Source organism: Rhea pennata, chromosome 20 (assembly GCF_028389875.1).
Source record: "Rhea pennata isolate bPtePen1 chromosome 20, bPtePen1.pri, whole genome shotgun sequence".
Lineage (NCBI taxonomy): Eukaryota > Metazoa > Chordata > Aves > Rheiformes > Rheidae > Rhea > Rhea pennata.
In genome coordinates, this window is record NC_084682.1 from 976,213 (window position 1) to 998,689 (window position 22,477).

Here is a 22,477-nt window from a genome sequence, read left to right on the forward strand (position 1 = left end):
TTACTGATGCAGCCATGCTCTTCTGGGTGCCCTTTCCCAGGCGGGCACAACAGCAGTGCCACACACGAGAGCAATTCGCATGTGCCATGGGCGCTGCAGCCTGCGGGGTGCCTGGGGTGCGCTCTTCTGCCCTACACTGAGCATCCTGCACCATGTCCCGTGGGACCTGCCCTGTGCCCCACGCAACCTGTATGGGCACCTTTCCCCGTGCCCCACGCGACCTGCGCCGTGCTCCCTGCAGCCTGCACACTGCCCCGTGCCCCACGCGACCTGCCCTGTGCCCCACGCGACCTGTATGGGCACCTTTCCCCGTGCTCCACGCGACCTGCGCCGTGCTCCCTGCAGCCTGCACACTGCCCCGTGCCCCACGCGACCTGCCCTGTGCCCCACGCGACCTGTATGGGCACCTTTCCCCGTGCTCCACGCGACCTGCGCCGTGCTCCCTGCAGCCTGCACGCTGCCCCGTGCCCCACGCGACCTGCCCCGTGCTCCCTGCAGCCTGCACGCTGCCCCCTGCCCCACGCGACCTGCGCCGTGCTCCCTGCAGCCTGCACGCTGCCCCGTGCCCCACGCGACCTGCGCCGTGCTCCCTGCAGCCTGCACGCTGCCCCTTGCCCCACGCGACCTGCGCCGTGCTCCCTGCAGCCTGCACGCTGCCCCGTGCCCCACGCGACCTGCGCCGTGCTCCCTGCAGCCTGCACGCTGCCCCGTGCCCCACGCGACCTGCCCCGTGCTCCCTGCAGCCTGCACGCTGCCCCGTGCCCCACGCGACCTGCGCCGTGCTCCCTGCAGCCTGCACGCTGCCCCGTGCCCCACGCGACCTGCCCCGTGCTCCCTGCAGCCTGCACGCTGCCCCCTGCCCCACGCGACCTGCCCCGTGCTCCCTGCAGCCTGCACGCTGCCCCCTGCCCCACGCGACCTGCCCCGTGCTCCCTGCAGCCTGCACGCTGCCCCGTGCCCCACGCGACCTGCGCCGTGCTCCCTGCAGCCTGCACGCTGCCCCGTGCCCCACGCGACCTGCCCCGTGCTCCCTGCAGCCTGCACGCTGCCCCCTGCCCCACGCGACCTGCCCCGTGCTCCCTGCAGCCTGCACGCTGCCCCGTGCCCCACGCGACCTGCGCCGTGCCCTGTGCAACCCGCCCCGCTGCCCCGTGCGCTGCCCGTGGCGCGGCGCGGCGCGTGTTCCCTTCCCGGCGCCCCGCCCGCCGGGACCGGGCGCAGCGGGCGGGGGCGGCCGCGGCGCGCTGCCCCTTTAAGGAGGGCGCCGGCGGAGCGGGGTGCCCATGTGGAGGTGCTCCATGCCTTGTTGTCCTCCGCGCGGATTGGCTCGCAGCGAGATGACATATTTTAATAGGATGCAAACGCACTGCGGGGGGAGGATCGCCTGGAAAACCCGGCAGCGGGAATGCACCGCCCGCGCGGCCGGGCGGGCCGGCTTCCCCGGCGCGGCCGCGCGCGCGCGCGCTGGGGCGGGGGCCGCGGCGGGCCCGGCAGCGCGAGGCGCCCCGCCGCGCGGGGACGGGGCTCCCGCTGCCGCCGCGGCAATGAGGGCGCGGCCCCGCCGCCAGCTGCCGGCCGCCCCCGCGGCGGGCGGCGCCTGCCCGCGACCCAGCCCGGTGCGGCGCGGCGCGGCCGCCCCGTCCCGTCCGGCGGCCGGCGCTCCGCGCCGCGTCTTGGCGCCGCCCGCCGCGTAGTAGCGGGGCCGCGCCAGCGCTCGCCTGTTGTGTTTCTGTTGCTCCCCGCCATCTTGTCGCGAGCGCTGCTGCCGTCGGGGCGAGCCGCGGGGCGGCGCGGCGCGTGCGGCCGGGCCCGCGCGACGGAGGCGGCGGCGGCGGCGGCCGGCGACCCGCGCCATGAGCATCGAGACGCTGCTGGAGGCGGCGCGGTTCCTGGAGTGGCAGGCGCAGCAGCAACAGACCGCACGTGGTAAGCGGCCGCCGCCGCGCCCCGCCGCCTGTCAGCGCCGCCGCCGGCCCGGCTCGGCCGCGCCCGCGGGACGCGCCGCCGCCGCCGCGTTCCCGGGGCGGGGGGATGGGGAGCGGCGGGCGGCGCGCGGCGGGGCGGCGGGGTGCCTCCGTTACCGGCGGGCGGCGGGGCCCGCGCGGGCCTCCGGGGCCTGAGGGGGCGGCGGCGGCGGCGGGGGGAGCGCGGCCCGGCCCCGCGCGGCGGGGCGGCCCCGCGCGAGCGGCGGCGCCCCCGCGGCGCGCGGCCCCTGCGCGGGCGGCGGCGGCGGCGGCCCCTGCGCGGGGTCCCCCGCGCCCCCCGGGGCGCGCCGCCGCCGAGCGCTGCGTGTCCGCGCGCCGCGCCGCGGGCGGGGCGGGGGCGGGGCCGGGCCGCGCGTGACGCGCCAGGCGCCGCCCTCCACCACGTGCGCGCGGCGCGGCCCCGCCCCGCCCCCCCCGCGCGGGCCCCGGCGCGAGCGCCGTGAGGCGGCGGCCGTTGCGCGGCGCGGTCCCGCCGCGAGGCTGCCCGCGGGCTGCGCGCCGGCCGCCGCCGGGTGCCGGGTGCCGCTCGCCGCGCTGCGGCGGGGGCTCGGATCGCGGTGCGAGGGGGGTTTGGGCTGCGTGGGAGCCCGTGCTGTCAGCCGGGTGCTTTCGGAGGAAGGTTCCTGAACAAGGGCTGCAGAGCCTCGCCCTGCCCCCCCGTGTTGTGGCGGGTGCCGGAGCTGTAACGCAGCGCTAGCTCGGCGCGGGAGCGGGCGGGAGGGCTCTCTTTGTGTGTCACTGCTGGGGATGCAGCTGGAAACCCATTGTTTCAGTGATGAGTCACCCAGGAGATAGTAGATGTTATGAAGCAAGACAGCTTGGAGACACGCGGGGGCAAAAGACTTCCTGAGTAAGAATCAAAAATGGGAATTTCTGGGCTACCACAGTCCTCCTTTCTTAAGCTGCTGTCAGCATCATGGCTGAGCGTGAGGGTTTCACCTGTATGACCGCTTTAAGGTGAAGGAAGAAGCTGCCTGTGGCCGTTTTATGTATGTGCTGGTTTTATAGCCTTCCTAGTCAGATGTGCTCACTGGTTGACGTTAATGTTCTCAGTTCTGTGGTTCATAGGTAGTGAAGGTGCTCTGGGTGTAGAGAGGTTAGATATTTGAGACATGCTGTTAAACAGTGTTGGGTATTACACTTTTTAGCACTAGAAGAGATAGTGTGGGGTAACTGAGTAACAATTACTAAGAGACTGTTTTGAAAACTGATGCAACAAGTGAGGATCTAGGATATGTGGGAAGAAGTGTTGATTGCAACGCAAAGAGAGGCAAAAGTGATCAAAAGGTGCAGTGTTCAATAATCTTCAAAGGCAGAGATTGTTCTTAAGTGGGATGCTGTCTTCGTACTGGAATCCGCCCCAGGTAGGAACTGCCTCAGGTGTTTGTACACTACGTGGTGCAGCACTTCCCCGCTTAGAAGCAGATGCTTCGTCTACTACTGTACTAAATGTAGTTATCACTTCTGCTGTGACAGAACATATTAGGAGTAATATTATTGATAAGAAGTGTTAGTGCAAATGGAGACTAGTTCAGGGAAGTCATTAGTACCAGGAAGTTGACTGGTGTGAGAGGGAGGAGGCAGTCATTTGAACTTTAGGTAACAGGAAAACGTTAGGAGAGAACACAGGCAAAGAAATAGCTGGGGAACAGTATTTGGCCAACAATAAAGCATTCAAGATTGGCTTCCTTCCCTCTCTTTCTTCCTCTTCTGCTCCCTTCAGACACACGCTCTAATTTAAACAAGAAAAATTCAAAGAAGTTGTACGCCTTGCATTATGCTCAGTTATACTGGGTAATTCTAAGGATCTAGTGGGTCTTAAAAGCAATGTAGTTTGAGAACAGCATTTAAAAATCCAAGATAAAGCTCATTCAAGGCTATCAAGGTCTAAAGATAACAAAGATAGCACAGAAAGCTTGGCCTTGAAAGGGAGAACAACCCATGAATCTGCTCAGACATTGCTGCTGTTCAGTGTAAGTGTGGTGATGAACACATTCTAGGATGATTCCCTAGATACCTCTCCAGCAAAGAGGACTGCGTAGGGCACACTGGTCTCGGACTCGCTCTGCTCTCCATTTCTGCAGTCACCAGAGTGTGGAACTGTCCACCTGGCAAAGGTAGCAGCACCACAGTGCCTGTGCTGGCTGCCACAGGAACTCTGACAGACTGTTGTATGTTCAGTTCTTCAGCTAACAAAGCCAGGGCCTAGTGGATGTGTAGGCCCTACTACCAACTAGATGGTAAAATGTAACAAATACTTAGTCCATTTCCTTTCTCAAGCCTGAGAGTGGAGGAGGAAAAAGTCTTCCATTCAATCAGGTAGTCATCGTCCTTCTTTTATGGGAAGAAGATTGAAAGATGGAAAAAAAGCAAGGTTTGGGATAAAGGAGAGCATAATGATTTGGGGAGGGAAGAAGATGGTTGAAGTAAGGCTGGCCCTCTTCTTGGGGATTCTTGGAAACATGGAATGCTTCAGTAGTTGCACGTGAAAACACTGTGTGAGAAGTAGCTACTGGTGTACAGTCATGCACAGTTCTTGTGTGAAACCACGCAGGGGTGGAGATTAGAGAATTTCATTATCCTACTTAGATGTACATTATCCATCTGACCATCTTATCTCTATAAATCTACTGATGAAATCATAGTCTAGGAACCTGTGTGAACTCAGAGTGGCATCTGGCTTTGCCAGTGCTGTCAGTGTAGTGTGAATTCGGGCAAAAGACTTAGCTGCTGGCTATTCATGAAATTTCCTGTCTGTCAAGGATACTGGTAGGTTTCATTCATTAGTATTTTTAAAGCAGTCAGATTCCAGAAAGCAATGGAAGATAGATTGATGCTAAAGCCAAAGAATCCTTCTGTGGCACAAAGATACAGAAATACCTGGAAGAGGCTTGTTTCTTGCACAACACTTGTAATTTGCTTTCTCACACAGACTTGCAAAGCTGTCACTTCCCCCTCTTCATGAGGGGAATAGGCACTTGGCAACCCTATTGGGTGAGAGTTTGTGTTCATTTTCAAAATGCCATTGCTTTCAGCCAGCCAAGAAATCCACAGTGGTGAATCTTTCTGAGTTTTTTGTCACAGGTTTTGCAGGAATAGTTCAAGAAACCCATGGCCAGTTTGAGTTCTCTCCAACTTGTTCTGCATACCTGGATAGCTTAGTGGCCACTCCCCAGCTGGACAGATATGGTGAAGGACAGTCTTTGTGTATGGTTTATGACTGGAAAAGAGAGTTTTTTGAAAGCAGGAGAGGAAGGAAGAACCCCTAAAGGAAACAACAGTTAATTTGTCTTCACTTTCTCCTTGGACTTCCAGGGAGGCTAGGCCAGCTGCTTTCAACTTTGTTTTGTTTTTCTTCTCCTGGTTGATAATTATTGGGCACAACTTAAATGTTCTCAAGCTTTGGGGATGCAGGGTAAAATTATTAGGAGAGCATCATGTACTAAACTGTAATTCATATTCTTTGGGAAGTGAACCAGTGTCTGCAAAGCTATGAAATAGGTCCCTACCTTAACACCTATTCTCTTCTATGTTCTGCATTCTCTGAAGCATCTGGAAAAGGCTGCTGGTGCAGGAGGTGTTTGATAGGTCTGTGTAGATATACAGCACAGGTGATATGGCATCCGTATACTATCTGGTACAGTGCATCTAGCATTTCCTCAGTTTTATAACTAAAACAATGCTTGGGTTTTAGAATTATATCTTGCTGTATTCATCATCATGCTGATTTCTGCGATCACACACATGGCTTCCAAATGTTTTCAGACCTTACACAAGTATCTCAGAATGCCTCATTTTCCTAGTAGTAACTGATGTTTTTGCCCTTGTCCATTTTGTTTTCCGTCAAACACGCATGTGGCTTTTTCTGCTCTTTCAGCCTTCTTGAAGAGTGGAAAACTAAACCATGTAGACTTTACTGTTTTTTCATCTATAACTAGAGTAGTTTCATTCTGCTCCCTCAGCTTTCTAAGGGATATGTGTGCAATGCTATTTGGACTGCCTGTAGGGCTAGGATGAAACCCTGTCACAGGCCATATTAATACACCTCTGTAAAACCCAAGCAGCTTCTAATTTGGAACCTGCCTTGTTGTAACCCTGCAACACAACACAGTCAGTTTCTGTGCTCCTAGGTAGGTAATCAGGCACTACATAGAGTACAGTCCAAACTGTGTTTGCAAGGTGTTTACCAGAAGTCTGAATATTATATAATGTTCAAAATATTTCAAAGAACATAGTTTCAAATCACAGGAGAAGACGGAGTTTAAGTACATCATTAGGTATAACAACCTGATAGAGTAGAACAACATGAGGCAGTCTTGATTGGGCCCTCGGGGGTGAAAAAGACTTTAGTGCCGTCAGGATCTTTGAGTTGTGCGTTTTTTGTTTTAAGATGATTTCAGACTTTACCAACATTTGCTGGAATTTGAAGGATACAACACAAGTGATCAGTTATCTTTCAGGTAAAGTAGAGGCCTGTGAAATGTAACTAATAGATTACATTAGAAGGAACTGTATGTTTGTTAATTACGTTGTTGCCCAGATATATCTGATGATTTTCACAATTATAGAATCCTTATTTTGATGACACTTCCATAACATAAAAATAATTTGCTACTGTATTGACTTAAGAATAATAAGTTACAGGGCTTTTTTCCTTCTGTGCAGATTGCAAATCCCAGTTTGATATTGTGGGTATACTTCGTTTTATGGCATACTTAGTGCTGGGATCAACTGATTCAAAAATATTTTCTTAAAAATGCATATGATCGGTGTATGGAGATTTACAGAGAGATATAAAGAAAATGAAACTTCTAAATCATGCAGGTTGTAATCCACTATTCCATTTAGTAGAATGGATCTGCTGAGCATATACATGATGAAAAATGTTACATAAATGCTGATACTAGTAACATGTTATTTAGATCTCATTAATTTAAAGAAAAAAACAACTTGGGGAAGGTGAGAAGAATGATTGATGTTATGCATGTATTGTTATAGTATTAATGCCACTGGAGTGCAAACAATAATAGACACACTCTGGAAGTACACCACCTTGTACTTCCATGAACACATGCTTCAGTGTTTCTGTTTGAGTGTTTTGGGAGTTAGAATTTTGAAGAACTCTTCTATCTCTTTCACATCTGTGCTTTCATGATCTATAAAGTTGCTGCCAATGACCCTTTTTTTTCCTGTAAACGGGTGGCTCACGTGCACGTAAATGTGTATGTACGTTCGTGCACAAACACACAAACTGAGCTTCTTTTTCTACCTGTTATTTGCAAACTCCAGAGACATTTGATGTGAATTAGGGTGACTGATTTCTTTGAATTAGGTTAATCTAAGAGTCTTTTATAGTCTAAGAAGACAAATTTATTTATAATTGCAAATAACTAGTATTTGTTTTCTTAGGGTTTTTGTTCTGTAGATGTTCATTTACAACCCAGTCAGCTGGTTCTCTCAGCTTTGCTTCATGCTGTGTAATTATGTTTATAAGCTTTTCATTTTTTCAAATATTGCCAGCAAGGGGCGACCTAGTAGTAAGCTTAGTTCTTCTGATCTTTTCATATCTCATCTAACTGCCTTTTTGGTACATATCTTAATTGTACGGGATTGATAAGATGTGTGGTAAACTGAAGAATTTTCTTTGCCTGTGCCATCCAGCTTTAATATACTGGTTGTATGATAGGCATTAGAGATGTTGAAACATGTATAGATTAGTTTGTCTTTCCTGCTTATTATTTCTTTTTCCAATAAATTAGTGTATAATTGTTCATATGGCTAGTACTTGCAATATTTAATATTTCAAAAAATAGGTGGTTATTATCTTCTGTGATTGATGTACGGGAAAAATGATCCTCATAGAGGTTAAAAAGCTACTCTTAGGGTTTTCCCGTTTAGCCTCCCCTGAAAGTCTGAGCTGCATGTCCAGATTAACACAGTAAATTGCTGGCAGACTTTGGGCAGAACCTAGGAATTCTGATTCTCTGCCTCCTTTCTTGGACTAGTGATTAGACCCTGTTGTTTGGGTGTATCTGTGCAAATGGGTGAAGACAAGCACCAGCTCATGTCTGGCATGTGTGTTTCACTAACAGCTTAGTGCTGTGCTCAGTGTGGTGTACCTCTAGTATCCCTCTCAACAGGTCTTGTAAGTATGATGTTGAGACATCTCTAAAAACTGTAGGGCTTTTTACACAAGAGCTGGCTTGTACCTAGCTAGCTCAGGATGCACACAGATCTTGAATATATCTGCATGCAGCTCTCCATGCAGCCATGTCCTTACTGGCTGCAGACAGCAAATTCACCTGAATTTCTTTCAAGAGAAGTGAAAGCACCTCCCAACAAATAGTGCAGTGTTTATCTTTTTTCGAAGGCTTCTAGATATGCCAGAGCTACGTTGCAGCCCCAGGGGAAGCCAGTGTCACAATGAATGCATGGCAGGTGGAAATAACTCCCTTAAACCTGACTGCAAGCTTGACCTTTTGGAGCCTACATAGGCCTGCTGAAACCGCAGAATAAATTGACAGCAGTCTTGTTTCAGGAAAATAGTTGCCTCACATATTCCTAACCTAGCCTGTTACTCAGCTGCTAGACTAAGTAGCAGTTGTGTTCACCTTTCTCTTTTCTTTTTTTTTTTTTTTCGTTTTTTTTTTTCTTTTATGATTAATGCTAATCTGGTATAGGTAATGCTAACCTGGTAATCAGCCTAGGTGATGGGAGTATAAGGGAGTCACAGACTGGCTGCAGTGGAGGACTCTTTTTCTAAATCTGATACTGTCTGTATAATTCATTTTTTTTCTGATAAGCTAAAGTAACTATTTTATCTCACTGTCTTGTGAAGCAGCATTGTCTAAAAGGTTAGCTGCAAGGCTGGAAGTAGGGAGTCTGTGCTTTCCTTAACTCTGCTCCTGCCTTTTTCTGTAGTCTTGGGCTTGTCAGTTGAATTTCATGTGTTAAAGTCCTGAGCCTCCTGAAGTTACTGGCAAAACTATATAAACATGAAAACCTTTTTTTAATTGAACAGAGCTCTGATCCTCAGTGATATCTTGTGGCAGTGAAACCCATACTGTAATTGTACTCAATTTTTGGAAAGGTTTCCGTGTAATTTGTTGTTTTTCAGGTATTTCAGATAGCCTTTTGGTTTTGGAGTTAAGAAATTAGGAATCCCCAATCTTTGCACCTCTGACTAAACTCTTGTTTGTGTCAATTCTTAATCTGAGCACTCCCAGTCTTTCAGCCTTTCTTCTAGTAAAGTGTAAAATTACACTTTACTTATGTCCATCATACATTTCTGAAGGCACCTTGCTTGTCTCTCCCTGCTGCTTATCTCTCTTTTCTTACCTAGAGCTGAAGGGTTCGTGACTGAATATGTCTTAAGGGCAGGACATTCAGATTCTGGTCCATATTGTACTGTCTGTATTGCAATAGTGTCTCTATTGTTTTCTTGCCAGTTTGTGTCTTGACTGTTGGGCACTATAGGCAGCCAGGTAAGGTTTTGTTTTAGATCCCGTATTATTTATAGTCTCTAACATCTAGAGCTATGCAGTTCCCAAAAAGCACTCTTCAGCTCGCAGCTGGCGAGAGTCCTGATAGTAGATGAGAAGGACTTTTTTTTTTTTTTTTTTTTTTTTCTTACGGTAGTACTGCTAGTCCACAGATTATGAATCTCACATTAGGAAATTCTTGCTGGAAGAATCTTATATTGGAGGGGGGACAGGATGGGACATTTTTAAACAGGTGATTCAGTTGAATGGCTTGTTTTGCACCAGAATTACCCAAGCATATTAAAACTGATTTATGCTAATGAGAGTGTTAATGAGACTAAAGAGATTTCATCCATTTTGGAAAGTATTTTAATAAATGATAGGTACTACATGTAAATTCTCTCCTCAAACCAGGATCTGTTAATGCTACAGCTGATGGTAGTTACAAATAAAAATACTCAAAACCAAACTTCCTCTAAAGGTAAGCAGGTTTTTAAGCGGAAATAACTGTTACTGCACATTCTCCACAACTATAGGTGAACTGTATCTAGTTTCAATTTTAGTGGCAAAATGTTTTAGTGTGGGAACAACCACTGTTACAGCCTTGTGATTAATAAATAATAGTGGCCTATCATTTCTGTTACAGGAATCTAGGAATGTTAAATAAACTAATGGCAAGCAAATATGCCTGACTAACAAGCTGGTAGTTAAACTACAGATACAGTTTTACTGTGACTCAGTCTATGATACTAAGTTATTTAACCAGTCTTTGCCTCAGTTTCTAACATCTGTAAAGTACTGACAGTACTTTGTCTGCCTTGAAAAAGTTTGGCAGACTATTTGCATCTTAAGTGTTTGAGATCTACTTCTAAGCAGATGGATAAATTGTGGTCTCAGGTTCACTTGGCTGTTGTGACTACGTTAAGTGTCTGGGCTTTTGTTTTAACGGAGTACATTGTTTATTATATGATTTATTAAAGTCAACTCTGGTTTACCATTATTTTCCAACTAGTACATTTAAAGCACATAGTAGTTCCAGTGTGTTTCTACAGACTTCAGTTTATCGTGCTATCGCCAGAGACAAAGGATGGTGACAGGTTTCTTGTGTGTGTGTTGAAGAACATGGGATTGAATCCTACTTGTCTTCAAAGCCACTTTTTGTTATGATCTGTGACACAGAAGCTGTTCAACTGGAAAATAAATGCTTACTAGAATAATTAATTTTTCTCACTATTCCTTGAAAAGGCTAGTGCCCAATAGAGAAACACTGAAATAGCATCTTATGTAGAAACGTCTCTGCTGATTATCTGCCCAAGTAAAGCTCATCAGATGATAGAGCAGAATCAATAGTAAATCCTGTGCTGTTTTGTGTTCGTTCTGCCTTTCAGAACCGTTTTTCTTCTATAATAACACTTAGTTTTTCTTTAATAATACAGTATTCATGGCCTCACCTGTGTTAGTAGGAAAGGAATGGGGCATCTTAGTAGTAGACTGAAATATGATCAGTACCTAGGTCAGCAGCAAGTGGGGAAAATCTTGTTAAAGAATTGTCTGATGTTTTACAGGAAGCTTTTTCCTGTGGCCTCATCGGATAAGGTGCTGCAACCTCAGACAATCTGAAGCACTGCTTCTAAGAAAACAGTGCTGATTTTAGGATTTTACTGCCACTCAACAAAAGCATTTTGTTTGGGGAGGGAGAAGGAGGTGTCCTCCTGCAGTGCGTCCTCTTCTCCCCTTGATAGCGGAGTGCTGTAGAGAGGAAACTGTATATCAGAAGTTCCACATTATTGATAGAGAAGCAGAGATGCAAAAGGATAGACTGATTTTACCAAATCTGTATCATCAGGTTGAGTGAGAAGAATGCAGTCTCTAGATTCATCAGTTCTAGGTAGATGCCCACTAGCATGACACCTGTAAGTTCAGAAACAGATGTTGAACTGTGAGCTAGGGGAGTGATGAGAAAACAAATTACTATTGAGCAAAGTGATTTTAGCAAAATGGGAGAGAAAAGTTGGGCTTATGTTCTGCTGCTGTCAACCAAAATTCGGGAAGGCTTAGATAAAAGAAGTTGTAATTCTGTCCCAGGACTCCAACTTGTTTCTAGGCACTTGCAAATGCCTGTGACTGTTTCCTGGCATATCCTCTTTCTTATGTCAGCAACATTTCTTATGACTCAGTGTTAGCCTCGATTCAGATTTGGCATTACTGGTCTTTGGTATTGCTGACTGTATTCTTATCTTCTGTTTCCTAGTTCTCTTCCCCTCCGGAGTCTGGGATTTGCAAAAGCAGCAAATAATCTTCAGGCTTCAGATAGTATTTTCTCTTTAGTGTGGCTGCCTCCTGCTCTTCAAGTGCAGTCTAGACCAACTTCAGTGTTGTGGGAATGAGGAAATAGGAACATTTTTTTAATTTGATAATAAGTATCAAGGGCATTGTGTTGTCCCCTGTAGGGATGGGATGAGAGTGGGAAGGGAAGCAAGGTCCTTTTTCATAGACACTTTGTTCCCATTTCTGACAGGGAAACTCCTGTCCAAACAGTCTAATTGGAAAATATATTTATTTGAGGACTCACTGTAGGTTCTTGCACAGACATGTCCAGACATTTACAAGCAAAATTTGTTCCTGCAGCATTTTCCCCTGTACCTCTGGTTACTCTTTCAGTCCATGTGGCATGCCAGGAGAGGTGATGTCTGCTGTAATACAAGAGGCTTGTGTTTGCTCTGAACTAAAATGCTAAGTGATAAAACTATGCTAGTACAGCTATTATATGAAAGCTGGGCTGAGATTCATTCTTTTAACACTTCTCACCAGGATTTATTTTTTCTCTCTTTCCTTACTTCCACTGACAACTATGTGGAAGAGAATGAGGAGGGGGGTGTCAAACAATAGCTTTATCTGTTACTCAGTTTACATCATTAACTTTTCTAAAGAGCTTTGAGAGGTGAATTTATTCATAAATAGAACTGCAGAGCATCTGCTATGAATAATAGAGATTCTGAAATGTGCCCTGCACAAAGGGCACTTAGGCTTCTCTAGTTTTAATAATCCACACTGTTGCTGGTATGAATTGTTTCATCTTCTTGCTGACTCCCTGTTGAGATAAAGGAGAATGCTAAAAATCTAGAGACTATTTTTTTCCTTCCTTTTATACCACTTCCCTGGTGTAAATCAGGAATGACTACTTCGAGTAATGCTGTTGTAGAACCAGTACAAATGAAATCCAGTGTACCATTTTCCTGGTATGTAGTGGTTCATAGTGTGCATTATAAGCTGCAAGAAGCATTAAAAGGTTCAGAGTTCATTATTCTTGTGCCACAGATCTACAAATGCATAACTGCTTATAGAATTAAATAATGCTATTTCTCTGTATTTAGGAGAGAACTTTAAGCATGCATAGAGGTAGGATGCTTGATTTTGCAAAGGCACATGCTGTTGATAAATTCTAAATACTTAAACAAATCCCTTATACAAAATAGGAGCATTAAAAACAACATTAAAATTGTTAAAGGACTGCTCATATTGTTCCTGTAGGAATGAGTTAGAATAGAAGCCCACTGACTCATTCTGACCATTGCTGTTCTAGACTAGTGGTCCTAAGAGGCTCATGCAATTCCACTTGCACAACTGCTCTGGTTTACAGACAGCATTCATAGTTACAACTGATGGAGTTTCCAGAGCAGTCACAAGGGAAGAGTTAAATTTAAACCCAACAGATTATTAGATAACAAAGTTAACAGTCTTGACTCTGTGTATTCCTGAACCATTAAGGCCCTAAAATAGCACCATTCCACTGGTCTGGAGGGTGTTGATCCCACTTCTACAACAACCCTGTTTCTTCTTGTGGCAAGATAGGCTGCTTCTTCCTGATGCTGCTGGTATTACTGTTATGCTCCTTTATTATATATAGCCTTGGTGCTTTGGCAATTAGGGTAAAATACACAACTCACAAGATCTGAATCTTTTCATAGATCATGTGTAATATGAGCCAGGTAAGATTCCTTACTTCAGTGTGCCTCAGTTGTGATTCAGACCACCTGAGGATTCATAGGATTGTTTAGTTTCCTTGATTCATTCAGTCCTTAGGCCATTAGATGAGAATTCAAGAATAAATGAAAATTAGATAAAACTTTGGTGTGCAACTGCCAGTTCAGCTGTCCCTCTGAGCCCAAGATCCCTCTTCTAAAAAGGCCTAAACATCACATACCTTTTACGTATTGGACTCATAGCAGATCGTATATTGATTGCGTTGTTAGTGAAAGAATATCGGAACGATATGTGTGTCTGATTACTATTCTTTTTTTTCTTTTTTACCTGCATTGTGAAGGGAAGTGTTTCCTTAGTTTGTATGCAAACTATATGTGTATATAGATAGTGTATAAGTACTAGTACAAAGTACTGTAAGAACAGAAGTATAAAATGAAAAGAAGGCAGGGAGAACTCCATAGCTAGATGGAATCACTAGATGTTTTTGTATCTCAGAGGTGTATGTATGTTATTAAGAGATTGTTTAGAGACTATTTAGTCCATTCAGTGGAAGGATGGATTGACAGTTTGGTTCCTTTCTTTCAGACACAGAGGACAGTGGCCTACTAGTGTTAGATTTTGGCTAAAAATTATTGAAATGAACTCTTTAGCTCAAAGGAGCCTAAGATTTGTGCCACCAAAGACCTTGTTGGCAGCTTGTCAGCAGCCTGAGGGCTGCACCAGCTTTACAGAAACATTTGCATATTTTTGATCAGTAATGTGTGCTTGTAACCTTACTTTCCTGTTCTCTCAGCTTCCCTGATGAATGAAGATTACTTGTGGGAATTTCACTGATAATCCTGATCAGTACGTTGGAAAGTATTGCCTTCAGTTTGGGGTCCCTGTGCACACACCAGCTACAGGCCTCATTTTTTAGATCCTATACCCTGCTTGTCCTGATGCTACTACCAGAAGCCAGTGAAGAAGTGAATTCATTGTTTCAGTTTGCAGATTAAAGCATGGACAAATTTGGATGTCCTTATCAGAGTAGTACCAGGAGTTTCCATCAATTGACTTTACTTCTTCTTTGCTGCTGTCTTCCTACTCTTTTGCCCAGCACCGTACTTTTACATATAGTTGGAAGCTCTTTTTGCAGTCCTTCATCCAAAACATGTCCAGGAAATACTGACATCAGTTCAGTGCAAGGGACACTCCTTCTGTCTCCCAGGGTCGAGCTACCCATAGAGCTCTGATGCTGGAGTGCATGATCAAACATGCACATAGAAAACGCAGTTAGTCAGCAGGTTACTGAGGTCAAACTTTCTCATGGGTCCTGTGCCAGGGCCGTCCTGTTGGTTCTGGCTGCAAACCAAGCAGCAAAGTGGAGCAAAAGAATTGCAGACAAAGGGCTTTTATTTATTAGTTATTAATGTTTTTTGATTTAACCAGATCAGTCTGAAGTTATTGGCAGCTAAGATTTATGTAGTTTACATCAGGGGATTCCTGCTGGGGTTTCCTCCCTCTGCTCCCTCGCTGTTACTCATTCCTTTAAAGTAATGTTGATGATTGCATTTTCTCAGAATATTTCAGGGTAAAGAAAAATTAAATTCAAATTCTGAATTTCTGTTTAAACAACATCGCATTCTGGAGTCAGTCATTGTAGGTTCACTTACCTCCCTGTATACTGCTGTAAGAAGTTTAATTAAAACTTTGAATTTTATTGTTGCATGACCTTGGGAAAAGTCCATCTTAGATGTTAAATTTGTCTGAATCACTGTTTTTCTCATGCTGCCTTCGCAAATGCTTCAGGACCAGAGATTGCTTCCCTGGTTTTAGAGCTTGATTCAAGTGTTGCTTTCTAATCTTTCAGGTGCTGGATAGATATTTAGCCTGTCTGTTGAGTGCTTGATCTCATTTCTGGTCTCATAGGTTGTGTGTTTGGGTTGATACTGCACCTGAGAATTGAACTAGGATTTTTAGGGAGCAGTTATAGCTGGAAGCTTCCCTCCTTCCTCTCTTTGCTGGCAGGCTGTACCAAACTGCCTTCCACCAAAACTTGCCCTGCATATATCTTACAGTGCCTCCTACCTTTGCTCTTTATTCTGAGTTCTCTGTGGTCTCCTTCATACATAGTGTTTTCAACTGTTCTGCTGCAAGCCTGGAATGACTCCAGACAGATTTGCTCCAGGCTAACAGAGCAGAGTTGGGCCTAAATGTATTTGTGTGGATTGGAGCAAATATGATGGATGTTGTAGAAATTCAGGGCTGAAGAGAATTTCAAGAAATGGTCTAGCCTGTGTATGTTAGACAATGTCTCTGTGTGGTCAAATGTAACAAAGGTGTTTCAAACGTTGAAAGAAAAGTTTTCTTCATTTTATTGCTCTCTGATGGTTCTTCACTACACAGCTTAAAATTGAAAACTGTCAGAAAATACTGATGTAGTGGAGGGACCCACCTGGAATAGTATATATGTAATATATACTATGTAAAGGATTGGCTAGCTTCATATGTTGTGAGAATGTTTTACTGGTGGTGAAGTGGGAGGAGGCTTTTCCCTTTGTTCTGTTTAACATAATTTCTTGATGAAGATACTTGGGGTAGAGCATCTGTTTCTTTCAGCACTACACAGGGGAAAAGCCCTAGGTAAATCCAAGTCCGTGTGGCTTTTGCTTGTTGGCTAAGTATAATTCTTCTATGGAGAGTGCTGATAAGTGCATTATGAAGAGAGGTTCTAGAGAAGTTTCCAAGTCTGTGACAGGTGCAGGAGAGTTGCACTGCTTTTAAAGAGCTGGTATATAGTTTAGAGTGTAGTGTGAGGTGGAGCAGGACTGAAAAAAGTACTTGGATTTGCAGTTTCCTAAAACTCAGATTTTGCTCTTTATTGCAATAATCTCCGATAGCAGCATCAGTCCGGTGAGGTTCCTCTGAGTTTAACATCATTGCCATGTTATTTCATTGTTGAGGTGTCTAAATGGAAATCACAGTTAAGATTGGGGTGTTCTGCCAGGCTGTATGGAGAGGAAGTCTAGCTAGGCCTAAAGAGAAATTAGATCAAGTGGAGAAAAGGAGTGGAGCAGAGAACTGTCCTAGATTATAAATTTATAAGACTACCAAGAACAGGTCTTGAGTCCTAGTCTTGAGCCCTACACTGGATTGTTTTTCTCTTTTCTGATGCAGATATTGGTGCTCTTTTCTGAAGGAAAGACACCAAACTTGCTTAAATAGATAAAGCCATTGTTTAAAATCTCCATTCTTCTGATATTAACAATATAGCTGATTTTCAGCTTCATTGTGGTTTTGTTGCAACTCTCGGGAAGCTGTTAAACTAACAGTGTCTGTACAGCTTCTTGTACAGTGAGTTTGTTTTGGAGATATTTGACTAAGGCTGTGAGATGTTTAGAAGTCAGGGCCACTGGCGCCATTGAACTTGTATAAATAAACTTCATTTGTGCTGCTTTCACACAATTAAAGCTCAAGACCTGGAACATATTTTAATGAGGTTTATTTTGCTAGTCAGGACACACAGATTTCATCTAGTTTGTTTAGTGTTCTAGAAACATACAGGAATGTATGCACGCCAGCATCTGTTGTGGATTGATTTCTTCTTCCTTCATGGGAGTGTAGGAATTTCCTTTTCATAAGGACAGAAGCAGGGAGAGCTTTGGAAGGATTTTCTAGAGATGAAGAGCTTTTTCAGCATGTTGCAGTTCATCACTAAGGACTTTCTCAGTTTCCTGCAAAGGCAAGTGTGGACTGAACAGGCACTTCCATTGTCTTCAGTTTCCTTTTTCTCCATCTTCCCCCTTATATTTTAAGTTTACGAACTTTTGGAAGGAAGCTTTGGGTGAGGATAAAGGAGGGAAATAAAATAAATTGACTTCAGTTTTATTAACATCAGGACTATAAATTTCTGTTCAGGTTCCAGAATTCAAAGGGCGGTGGATCTGAGGTTTTGCTTTGGGTCTATCTTTAATTCAGCATAGAAGATGATAGTTGCAAGGCCAAATAGTATTTCCTGTTCCATCCATTATATATTATTGCATAACTGGCTACCTTTCTTGCGAAAGCAGTTCAGCTGACCTCCCAAGAAACAGGTATAGGCTATTGATTGGGTCATAGTGCAGCTCTGGAAGGTCCATTAATCTTGTTTGCCTCAGTAATTCTTTTCTTGACAGAAAGGCAGGGCCTTGCAGTTGGTGGACTTGGACATTGGGAGTGAAAACTGTCTAGAACAAGCCATCCCTCTCCTCAGTGCAGTGCTTGGATAGGAAGAGAAGATGGTTGATCTTGTGATGTGTTCCTTTTCATTTGCTCTGTGATCCTGTGGTCTCTAGACACATCAGAATTACAGAATCTCTGCAACAGTATCCTTAAACAGTAGAGGAGCAAGCAGTTACCTCAAGTTGTTGGTCTCAAGAACTAAAGCTGAGGGCAGCGCATATTTTATATTTAAATAGTTTGTGCTTAAATAAAAGGGAAATGAATGGAAGAATCAGCATGACTGAAACAGGGGACTAATTTCAAGGGACACAGGATCTGTAGCTGGTTCTGCCACTGCCTCACTGTATGCCCTGGGTTGTGTCACTTTATTCCCCAAGGCCTCAATATTCCTCTCAGCAGAACTGGGAGTAGTTACACTTACCATTTTGCAGAGAGGCCTGTGAATGGCAAACATCATGTAAGTACTGTTAATCACTGTTCATATTCTTGTTTCTCTTTCAGAAGAAAATGAAAAACACGAAAAGCTCCGCCTAGAAAGAGAACAGGAGCAGAAGAAGGCCAGTGTACAAAGGGTTAACAATGCCATTCATGTGGAAGAGCCAAGGAACGAAAGGCTGGCAGTGCCCCTCTCTCCCCCTGCACCAGCCCCTCCACCTCCTCTGCCTCCACCCTTAGCAACTCCTATATCTGTCATTCCTATTCCTGTTGTTACCAGCCCCCCTCAACAAGCAGCACAGACTACCTTGTCCCCTCCACTAGTACAACGCCACCAGCCTCTTTTAAGCACTCCCAGTGTCACTAAGGAAGCATCTTCAGTTGCACCTGTCATACAAAGACCATCTGGTCCACTTCTTCCAGATGTGAAAGCTGCTACACCCCCATCAGGTAGCCCAAAGCAGCTCCAGCATTATGCAGCTCCAGTCCTGGCCATCTCTCAACACCATGTTGTTCAGCAGCCAATACAGCCTCAGTCACATCAACCCCTGCAGCAGCATCCAGGACCACCCTCACAGCTTAGTGCTCTAAAGCTGGTTCCAGCAGAAGATGCCAAACCAAATGAGCAGAAGAAGAGACCTGGAGGGTGAGTATGCATTGTGTTTTGGAGATAAGGACTTTGGAGGGTTCTGAGAGAGAACAGGCAAAAGCAATTTCTGAATTCTGTAGCAAATCTGAGCATCTCTTCCATTTGTAAATAGCTGTTAGATTAGAAGTAAGATCCATGGATATTTGGATGTCGCTCTTGCGCTCTCTCTCTCTCTCTCTATTTTTTTTTCCTTTGACTGGAGTATTCAAGGATTTTTTTCCAAGCTAGAACTATTAGGAAGCAAGTCCCAGCACTGCCTGTCTGATCTCATACAGCATCTGATATTATGCTCAGGCGAAAGATCTCTGTTCAAAGTGGTCAGGGAAGTCATACAGCAATCTTGCTTGCAGAAGCCTTCTTGAAAGTTGGGCTGTGGTAGTATTCTATGTTTTGTTTCCCAGGACAGGGATCATCTTAGTTACCATCCTAATTTCTTAGTGTTGTAAATGCTAAATCCAATCCTGAGTTAAGCAAAACAGACTTCCTATTTGTTCAAGAATCCTGGAGCTGGAAGGGACTTAAGGTTGTTTAAACTTTCCCACCCTCACATGTGACTTGTGACCCTGATGTTGCTCCTGGTGAGTGTTTGTCTAACATGTTCTTAATGATTTCGGCTGGTGCAGTCTCCTATTTTCTCTTTAGACAATTGGTTCCAGATCATAGTAGCCTAATAAGTAGCCCAATATTACTTGTCCTGTTTCTCATGGATGAGGAGAACAAATCATTTCCTTCCTGTTTGCAGCAGCCTTTTACCCTCACTCCCTTTGGTCTTCCCTTTTGCAGGATAAATAGCCTGGATTCAGTCTTTCCTCCTAGATCATCTTACTTAGACCTCTAACTGTTTTCCTTAATCTGCAATTGATAGATGTCTCTTTGATAGATGTCTCTTTGAAACTCAGTGCCAAAGACTGGATGTGCTAATCCAGCTGAGACCTCTTCAGGACTGAGTGGAAAGCTCAAAACTTTGCAGTTCACTTTTTTTCCTGGATTTTCCAGTCTTTGCTGCATTTGCTCTGAGCATTACTATAATACAGTTGTTAAAAGAGCATGAAGAATGTGAATTCTGCCTATGGAGAAACAATGCTTGGCAGTGCTGAGCAGTGACCTGTTTCCTATGGTCCTGACCTGTTCCCTGTGGAAGACTTCCATAAAAAGCATAACTGTTTCAAAATCACATCATGGGAGCAAGAAGAGAAGTAAAATGTAGAGGACAAAAAAAAGGGTCCATAGTGTCTTTTGGAATGTAGCAATCCCAATTTGTAAGAATTTGTAAAGATATAAAATGTCAGTATAATTCCTCTTAGAAAGACTGAGATGTTTATGGCCTGTCTATAAAACAGTCGCCTGCAGAAACGATAAGGATATTTGTGCATAAAACAACAGAGCCTGTCACAGAAGTTGTTGTATGGGTTCAGACTGGTGTACAGAAGGTTTCTGATGGCATAGGTACTCAAGTGAAAGATGTGGAGAGTTTTGCTCTCTAAGCAGCAGCTGTCCTGGCAAAAGGCATTAAGATAGCTGCAGTTATACTAGCAAACTGCTCTGTACCATTAAAATATGTTTTGTTCATGGGGCAGGAGGGTGGGCTGTTATCCCAGTGTAAAATGCAATACTATTGCTGTGTCAGTGTGCAAAGTTAGAGCATTTTACTGTGCAGCATTTCTGGAGCTCTTAAACACCAGAAGAATGCCTGTTTGATGCTGAGCAAGCTGTAAAGGTTTCCTGTGATGCATTTTGGATCAGATACCCCAAGGTGCATGCTCTTTCTCTTCCTGGAGTTACTCCTTTAGGCATAAACATAGAAAAGATGTTTTATTTGGTTTGTAAATGGTTCATGGGAAAAAGACTGTCAAATATTTATTTTAAACATCTGAATATTTATTAAATATTAACCTGCCTCCTGAAATGCTCACCTCACCATCAGCATATTTTCAACCAAAGGTAAATAATCATTTTGCATAGTGTATGGAAAATGCTTGAAATCTCTGTGTGTCTGCTAATGTGCTTTATCACTGCAGTAGCTGAACACCTGAGATAAGATAGATTTGTTTTGCTTTTCCTGAAAGAAGGCTCCCTCTGATTGGGGGGACGGAGGGGAAACAGAACCAAACAAAACAGGAGTTGACCCTAGTTCTCTTTCTTGAGCAGTGACTAAGAAATTCCTGTATTACTTTACTTCATATTTATGTTCAGCTGTGTTATTTTAGGCACAGTAAAAAACTAAAGAGGTTTGAAGTATGACTGCTAAGTCCCATATGCTTTATCTTGTAATTGTATAAATCTTACTTCACTGGAGTGTAGGCATAGATGAGAAATGGGTCAGAATCTGGGCTATATAGTGCTGTATAAATGCATACAATTCATACTTTTTCTGTATCTTATCTTCTCTTTGATAATAGCCATGTCTGTGTATATAGACATGTTACACTGTTACCTGTTTGTGTTGTGTGCAGTATATGCATAATCCATTATATGTATATATGCTTATATAGCTAAACTGCATGTGAAGTGTAGATCTTATCTTTATATAGTATAGCTGGAAATACATATGCAAATAATATTAAGACAGTGATATCTGAACACCTCTGTTGCTCTTTAATATTTACCTCTATATCCTAGACACACATGCACTGCTGAAAGGGCAGGTTGAATGGCAATAGTTTTAAACCTGACACTGAGTTTATCTTTGTTCTGTTTGGGTTACAGGGTTGGGACCAGGGAAGTACATAATAAATTGGAGAAGAACAGGTGCGTAGAAAGCCAGGGTTGTGCTTTTTTATTGTAATTCCCCTTCCTTTTTTTTGCATATAGTCTGTAAATATTCATTTGGTATTTTTTACAAATGACTTGGAACAAAATACTTTGACTTTTAATGAATCCTATAATACTGCTTTGCTTTTTTATAGCTCACTTCTGCATCTCTTGCTTCTCAGTATGTTTTACTTAGCTGCATAATTGCATTACAGTAACACTGCAAATCCCTGATCCTGCAAAGTAAATCGCCATGTGCATAATAGTGTCATTTCTCATTTGGGTTAAAGTAGTATGTTAGCCAATATCAGGGACCACGGTATAGTGTAAATGCAAAATAAAGACCAGTTCCTGATCCAAAACTCTTACAGTGTAAACAGCTATACCAGAACATGGTGAAAGTGAAGGTAACAGCACAGAAAGATGAGATATTCTATTTAAGATTATACAACATTTCCTAGCAAAACTAGGACTAGAATTCAGGTCTCAAGCCACACACTCCTGTTCCATTTACTGGATTGAAATGGCTCAATTTTAAGCAAATAGGTAGTTGCAGAGGCTGCTGTGCACATGTGTAAGTGCTTTGCTGGATTAAGGCCAAAATTAAGTTTTCACTCTCCATTCAACTGACTTATGCTCACATAAGTTGACAAACTACCTGTGTTTTTTTCAGACGTGCTCATTTGAAAGAATGCTTTGAGACATTAAAACGCAACATCCCCAATGTAGACGACAAGAAGACCTCAAACCTCAGCGTTCTAAGGAGTGCCTTGCGATACATCCAGGTATGTATGGCGTTCGGGTAACTGCTTGTTATTGTTGACTGCCATTTTTACACATTTTATCTATCAAAACCCAGAGAACAGTATTAACTTTGCTGAAACCAAGTTAATTATCTACTTCCTGTAGTACAAAGGAAAAGGGAAAGGAGGAGCTCCTGTTTTCCCCCTTTCTATACAAGTGTAGTCATTTATAAACTCCATATTTGCAGA

At 44.6% G+C, this 22,477-nt stretch overlaps 1 protein-coding gene across 2 annotated transcripts in view; it reads left to right on the plus strand.

The window, feature by feature from the left end:
* Nucleotides 1-1,803: 1,803 nt before the first annotated feature.
* The window catches only part of MNT (MAX network transcriptional repressor), a 48,249-nt gene continuing 27,575 nt past the window's right edge, over nucleotides 1,804-22,477 (plus strand). Inside the window, exons 1-4 of one of the 2 annotated variants that reach the window (XM_062592475.1) lie at nucleotides 1,804-1,926; nucleotides 18,152-18,731; nucleotides 21,441-21,482; nucleotides 22,159-22,270. In XM_062592475.1, coding sequence (XP_062448459.1) covers nucleotides 1,854-1,926; nucleotides 18,152-18,731; nucleotides 21,441-21,482; nucleotides 22,159-22,270 — 807 coding nt within the window. In that variant the 5' untranslated portion in view covers nucleotides 1,804-1,853. The remainder of the gene's footprint in view (nucleotides 1,927-18,151; nucleotides 18,732-21,440; nucleotides 21,483-22,158; nucleotides 22,271-22,477) is intronic. The other variant, XM_062592476.1, reaches the window with a different exon arrangement.